General features: G+C 34.6%; 1 protein-coding gene across 1 annotated transcript in view; it reads left to right on the top strand.

The window, feature by feature from the left end:
- Window positions 1-577: 577 nt before the first annotated feature.
- Window positions 578-7609, top strand: part of LOC112526068 (protein SCO1 homolog 2, mitochondrial) — a 12868-nt gene continuing 5836 nt past the window's right edge. Inside the window, exons 1-3 of the mRNA XM_025136450.1 lie at window positions 578-820; window positions 5963-6089; window positions 6274-6352. Of these exons, the coding sequence (XP_024992218.1) occupies window positions 750-820; window positions 5963-6089; window positions 6274-6352 (277 nt within the window). The 5' untranslated portion in view covers window positions 578-749. The remainder of the gene's footprint in view (window positions 821-5962; window positions 6090-6273; window positions 6353-7609) is intronic.

Genomic DNA, 7609 nt, shown 5'->3' with positions numbered 1-7609 from the left:
ACGAATTCAAGTATGGAGCTTTAATAAGTTGTACTTAAGCATAATTTACTTGTAATCTTGAATTTTAAGTAGTATGCATCAATAAACAGTAATTAATGCATAAAAATTGGTTTTTAAGAATTTTTGTCAATTGCTTTATAATATAGTACTATATTTTTTTATATATAATTTGATTTAAGTTTAATATTAAAATAATTTATTTTTGGTTTAATATTATAAATTTTATAAAGATAATAATTAAGTATTCTGTTAGAATTTAATGATTATACTAATTATATTTTAGATTTTTTATAATTAAATGAGATATTTATCCCGTATTTGATTGTGTTTATATGCAGTTAGTTACACGAATTCAGATATGAGATGAAATCGGATAGGAATGAACGGGTTTAAGAGTTTTTAAGAGTTTTAGCCAAATGCTTTATAAGATAGTATAGATATAGATAATTTATTTTAATCAATTATTGAATGTATATAACAAAACCATTTGAAAAGAAAAAGAAAATTCCAACTTTCAACATATATTAAAAAAAAAAAGATTTAAAAGATACTTGTTTTGCCCAGACCCATTCTTCTGGATCTGCATTTGTCCTATTCCGGGTGCAAAGCCTCTACTCTTCCCTATCACGTATTACGTCCTGCCACCCCCAGAAGAAAACCCACTTCCAGAGGTTTATGAAAATGGGTTTTAAAGGGTTTTGAAGTTTTGCGTACTTGGAATTCCTTTTGCGGTTCAGCTTCTTCAATTCATGCCTGTGTCCAAGGTTTCGTTGTTTTCCATTGGAAAGAAGTCCGCCGAGTCTCTATTTTTCCCTAGAAGGTGATTTTACATGATAGTTTCCACTCTGATCTGTTTGATTTTTTCTGAAAATCTGTCGTAAAAGAATTAACAGGTGTTTTCCTACTTGAATGCGTAGTTTTCTATTAAATTTCTTTGTGTTCTTGGTCAAGTCAAATGACGAACCTCTGCACTTTTAGGTTAACTGAGGGTCTTTCTGTACTCCAGTTATACTCTCAATTTGGCTTGAAAGTAACTGGGTATTCGTGTTTTCATGAACGTGGAAATTGAAGCATCCGTAATTAGCAATTACTGCATTAGATGTTAAAATCGTAATTAGATTGGGGAAATTTGAAATTGTTAGGACAAGGGTAAGATCCAGTAGTCACTTTGTGCTATCATCATATCCGGTAGCCAAGACATTCAAATTACCCACTTGCAATTAGAAATATGTGCTATTCATATGCTTTTATTAGGAAGCTATTGGTATTGTGCTTGAGGATTATGTTTCTGTTATCCTATATAATTTAACATGGATTCCTCCATATTTGAGTCAGATGTATATTGGGTTTGGGTCCTAATTCACTCATTTGAACAAAAATGTCAAAATGTAGATCGGTTTTGGACTGCATTAAATAATAGCCTCCACCATCTTTATTTTGGAAGACTAAGGACCTCTTTGATATACTCACAACTTATTCAGTCAACTATACATGATTGTTTGGTAGTGGCTTAATGATATAGAAAGTGGTTTATTTGGTAAATTTCTAGGGGGGGATTTTTCAAACCTGCCCCTCCCAATTAAAAAACATGCTTCTTTCATCTACGAGAAAACCCTCCCATACAAAAACTCTCCCAATCTATACAAGTAGATTAATCCACACAGTCATCTTCATCCCTATAAGACTTGATGGAAAACCAACCTCACAACACCTAATTTGCCATCTGTTTTTGTTACGAATCCTCCTAAATTGGATGTTTTACCCAAGCCCAAAGTTTTAAAGGTATATGCAAGACGGTCCAAGAAAGGATAAGGTTTAGTTGATAAGGTTTAGTTTTACAAAAGGATAATGTTTAGTTTTACAAAAGGATAAGGTTTAGTCTTACCTTGCTTTGGGAATATGTCTAATAAATAGGGGGAATACCTTTAGCTTGTAGACATTTGGTTATTTTTCTAAATAGTTACTTGTGGCTCATAGCTCCTCGCTTTTAGAGAGGGAAGTTTCCTTAGTTCGGTGATCATCTTTGTTTTGGTAATTTTCTTTTTTTTTAGTTGCAATCAAACCTTCGTTTTTATCCATCTTCTATTTTTCTGTTTTTCTCATATTTGAATTCGTATCATTGGTCCGACCTGCCATTGATCTGCCGGAATTCATGATGGTCACTCGTTCTGAGCAAAATCGATTGGATAGTCATGAGGAACAGATTCAGAAACTTCAAGCTGATATGACCGAGATCAAATTGGCCATTCAATTTGTGGAATCGGATGTGGAGCAAGCAGAGTTCCGAAAATTTGTGATAAATTAGGTCAAAAATTAGGACAAACGTTCGGTTGATGGATTGGGAGACCATCTGGTTTGTTCGAGAAGGAGGATGAATCATAATTTTTCTGACACCAGAAGATGACTTCTCCTTTTGATAACGAGGGGGATCGATCATCATCTGATCATCTTCCTTGGGCAGCGAAGAAGGTGAAATTACTTGAGTTTTTGGGTTTCGACCCTCAAGGTTGGATCAAAAAAGCGGAACTCTACTTTGAGATTCACGGAATTGTTAATGAGCTCTATGTACCGTTATTGTGGGAGCATTTTACTAAAGAGCTTTTACAGCGTTTCAGCGGGTTGGAGATTCAGAATCCTTATGAGCAATTGGCAACGCTTCAGCAGCTAAACTCCATTCATGAGTACATCAAAGATTTTGAATACCTATTGTCGTTAATTCCTCGTTTATTAGAGTCCCAAGCCTTGGGATATTTCGTCGTTGGTTTACGCGATGAGGTAAAACGTTGGGTCCGACTTCATCGTCCTCAATCCCGTCTGGACGCCATGTATTTGGCTAAGGATGTTGAACAAATGTTGTGTCCATCTTCGATCAGTGTTTCCAAATTTCGTTTTCGTTATCAGAACATGGGAAGTGGTTTTGGATCGAATTTTCGTTTTGATCTGAAGTCGCCCTTGGGCCGATTTGATGTTAAAGCATATGTTAGTTCTGGGCCGAATGACAAAGGCTCAATTCTTCGGTTTAATCCTAGTCGATCAGTACCTAATCCATCGATTTCATATACACGACCTATTTCGACCACGTTCATTGATCACATATCAACAGGAAATCGCAACAGAGGGTTTCGATCTCTTTCTCATACTGAATGGGAGGATCGCCGCAAGAAGGGATTATGTTTTCGCTGCGGTCAAACCCAGGCCCGTTTCTGACATTTTTTAGGCCCTGGGCGAGATGTAAAAAATGGCCCTCGATAAGTACGATATTTTTTCAATATATTGTTTTTATCATCAGAAATAACATTGAATTCATATTAAATCGTTTTTCCAAGTATTCCTTGACGCATAATCAATCAATATTTATTTCTAAATTAATATTATCTACTAGAACATTTTTATGTAGTATCAGTAATTTATTTCATCATCAAAAACATCCAATGATATACTTTGGGTACATAGAATGATATCATTTGGAGTCACAAAGTCGATTCTTTTGATTTCCGAGTGACACTATGTAAATCAATGTAAATAGGTTGGTTTTCCATGTCATCTCATGTTAATGTTTTTTAACGTCATTCTAAACTTTTATATTATGTTTTCGAATTTTGGAAGATTAACACCATTTTAAACTTATATATTATGTTTTTGATTATTGGAAGAGTAACACCATTTTAAACTTTTATACTATGTTTTTGAATTTGAGAAGATTAACATCATTTTAAACTTTTATATTATGTTTTCGAATTTGGGAAGGAAAGAAAGAATGAGAAAGGAAAAGAAAAATAAAAGGAAAGAAGAAAAATAAAGGATTTTTTTAATGTGTTTTTAATAGAGAAGAGAGAGGAAGAAAAAATAATGAAATAAAAATAAACTTTGATATAATTTTTTTCCTTTCCTTTTCTTTTCCTTCCTAAAAAAATCTCGAGAACAAAATATTTTTCTTCTCCCATTACTTTTCTCTCTTTCCTACGTAAAAGAAGACTCAAAAACATAGAGTTAGGATTAAAACAAACTTTTCTGGAATCATCAATTATATAAATTATAAAACTCATGTCGGTGATAGTTTGAGATCTTTTTCTTCTTTTAGAGATAGAATAGTACATAAGATTTATACACTAAATATTAGATAATAAAGAACAACTATGAAAAAACAATTATAGTTTTATTATTCTAAATATAGATATAAGTTGTACCGTCTTATATGGTTGGTAATTTTTTCAAAAGATGAGGGTTTTGTTAGCTAATAATAAAAAAATCTATCATATTCTAATATAAAAATAGAATTCACGCGAGAAAAAGAGTCGATGGGAGATAAATTATGGAGAATATATCAAAGTTTTTGAAGCAAGTAGTTTTAGACGTCGGTTTTGGATTAAAAAACTTATAAAAACATTAAATAATATTATATAATGAACGACAGATTAACATCTTTATGTACTTTTTTCTCCAATATATTTAATTCATAAATGTTTGGGTCTTTAATAGTTAATGTAATACAAAAATATTTTATTGTCATATTAGATACTAATTTTTTATGTGTCTTCTATTTACTATTTTTTTTAACTACTATTATATATATTAAAAAAAATTGGGCCCCTAATTTTTCTGGGCCTTTGGCGTACGCCCGGCCCGGGTCAAACCTTTGTTTCAGCTCCCAAATCCCCAGAGGGTAAATTGTGAGTTCTATTGTTGGCTGATGATGAAATTGTCGATGATAGTGGGGAAATCAGGGCAATGGAGGTATTAGAGGATGATTTGGGAGACGAAGTGGAACCACCGACGATGGGGTATTGTACGGTATTGGAGTATTAGGGCACTTTAGTGACGGCGAAATCGGGAGGTAAAACTTTGAAGATCGAAGGTGCTATTTCGGGAATACCGGTTGTAATTTTGGTGGATAGTGGGACAACACATAATTTTGTGTCTCGTAAATTAGTCACGACATTGGGAATAACGTCTCAATTTTTCTCGGGTATCAACATTACTTTGGGAGACGAACATATGATTCTTGTGAATCAACTTTGTTCGAAATTGCCAGTTTTGATTAGCGGCTGTGAGTTTGTGGTGGATGCTTTGCTTTTTGAAATGGGACAGTTGGATTTAGTCTTGGGTATGGAGTGGCTAAAAACATTGGGAGAAGTGGTACACAATTGGAAAACTCAATCAATGCGATTTTCGTTCGGTGTGTATCCAGGGGTTATCTAATTCGGAGGTTAAGCAAGCTTCTCTTCATACTTGGTTGAAGTTGGAGGAACCTCATAAGAGGTTATGGGATGGTGCACATGTTGGGGAGTTAAGTAAACAGGATGACACACTATCTCACGAGCAACAATCTGACTTACAATGTCTATTAGAGCAGTTTGTGGCTGTTTTTCGGGACCCTTCGGGGTCTTCCTCTTATTCGCTCATATGATCATGGAATTTCACTAGTGTCTCCTATGTCTCCGATTTGTGTTCGTCCATATCGGTACCTACATATTCAGAAGGCAGAGATTGAAAGACACGTTAAAGAACTTTTGACGTTAGGGATGATCCGTCCTAGTAAAAGTGCGTTCTCGAGCCCGGTAATTTTAGTTTGAGAGAAAGACGATTCGTGGAGAATGTGTGTTGATTACCGTTGATAAGGTTTAGTTTTCCCTTGCTTTGGGAATATGTCTAATAAATAGGGGGAATACCTTTAACTTGTAGGCATTCGGTTATTTTTCTAAATAGTTATTTGTGGCTCATAGCTCTTCGCTTTGAGAGAGGGAAGTTTCCCTGGTTCGGTGATCATCTTTGTTTTGGTAATTTTCTGTTTTTGTAGTTGCAATCAAACCTTTGATTCTATCCATCTTCTACTTTTCTGTTTTTCTCATATTTGAATTCGTATAAGTTTTTATTTTCCTTCTTTCCTACTTTTTCTTGAATGAGTTTGCATATATTTTTTTGGACATCAGAATAAGTTTCAATTTGTTTAACTCTTGGGTAGGTATGTCACACGAATGGGATTTCATTCTTCAAGCTACATGAGAGCAGCAAAAATGTCAAATGAGGGTCGCCGCCTTTTACTGGGACAGGGACAATTGGAGTCTCCATTGCGGCGAGTTTATCTGATTGTATGTTGGCTGACGTAAACTTCAATTTTCTGATATTTTTGACGTATTTCCATTTTGAATATTGTTGTATGCGAATAACATGAAGGTTTGTCTTTTTATCTTCTATCTTGGTTATGGCCTTTTGGATTGAAAAGTGACTTTTTTGCTACTACATACAATCCCAGTTGTCTTAATATTATTACAGCCAACTGTTATTCTAGGTGGAATTGGTGGTGCATTTATCTTTTGGCATATGAATGACGAGAAGAGAGCTATTCACAAAGGTCAGCTCCTTTTTTTGCCTTTTTGCTTTCAGCACACAATCCTCATTCATGAAGTGCTTGAACTGAACGAAATGAAATGGAATGATTACTTGCATGATTCTTGCCCTTTTGTTTGATACCTGATTTGCCAAGATGTTTTTTCCCCATATTATGTTCTCTTTTCCTCTAAATGACTCAATGTTCATAGTTAAAATGTTGCAATAGTTAAAGGGAAAGGAATCAACATAGAGATCCATTCACAATAGGAATATAAGAAAGAGCTTTAGTAAGAATGTCAACAGTTTGCTCTTTGGAACTTGTGAAGTCCAAACATACAAGTTCACATGACAATCACATGCTTGATTTGATTGTGATGTGTTTCATCATGTGAAACATCGACAACTGATTTGTAAAACTTAAACACTTTCTTTAACACTTGAACGAGCAACAACATGTGTCTTGCTATGCCATGAGACCAAATTTCTACCAACAGTAACACGATATGTAGATTGTAGAGGTATAGTGATAGTTATCTCTTTCCTTCCATTTAGAACCAATCTTCAACGAAAGAGTTGTTTAACAAGGTTAAATGCAACTATTTACCAAGTTGTGTAAAGGTTAAGAAGATCGCTAAATGTACAGCTAGCAGTTGATAATGCAACTTATCCATCAGTTCACCCTCTTATACAAAACGTTTCACATTTATGTCAAGATGTGTAATTGTGTATGAACAATCTTATATATTTGAGCCCTTTGTGAGAAAAAAGTACCGTGACAAGAACGAGCCACTTTGGTACCTATAAACTTTACCAAACCAAACCAAACGAGCTCCGGAAATATGTATTATGTTCGGATATTTGTATTATGTTCGGATATATGTATTATGTATAAGGTGGATTGGAGGTGGGATGTATGCAGACCTGTCCTTTACCTCAAGGAGTAGATGGTTGTTTCCGTGAAGGCCCTTGGTTTGTAAAAGGTGAGAGAGAGAATGGAAGCTTGCCCAAAAGGTTTGATGAGTTTGAAAAAAGACCACAACATCGAGAGTGGTGAACTCAAGACAAGAAAGGAAGAAATGGCAAATTTTGAAAAGAAGAATTAAGACTATTTAAAAGTAAGTAACATCGTAAAAACAGAAGCATGTACAAGGAAACATATCAAAGATAAGAAAAAACTACACAACCCCAGCTCATCTTAGAAGTCTAGTAACCTAACAGCCGGCTCCCTATCCTTACTCCATTCCTCTACCTCTCCAGCTCCTTGCCGCTCTTTTATGCT

The sequence above is a fragment of the Cynara cardunculus genome (assembly GCF_001531365.2).
Source record: "Cynara cardunculus var. scolymus isolate 2C chromosome LG 13, CcrdV1, whole genome shotgun sequence".
Classification (NCBI taxonomy): domain Eukaryota; kingdom Viridiplantae; phylum Streptophyta; class Magnoliopsida; order Asterales; family Asteraceae; genus Cynara; species Cynara cardunculus.
The sequence above is the reverse complement of the archived record's forward strand: the minus strand, read 5'-3'. Positions and strand labels throughout refer to the sequence as shown.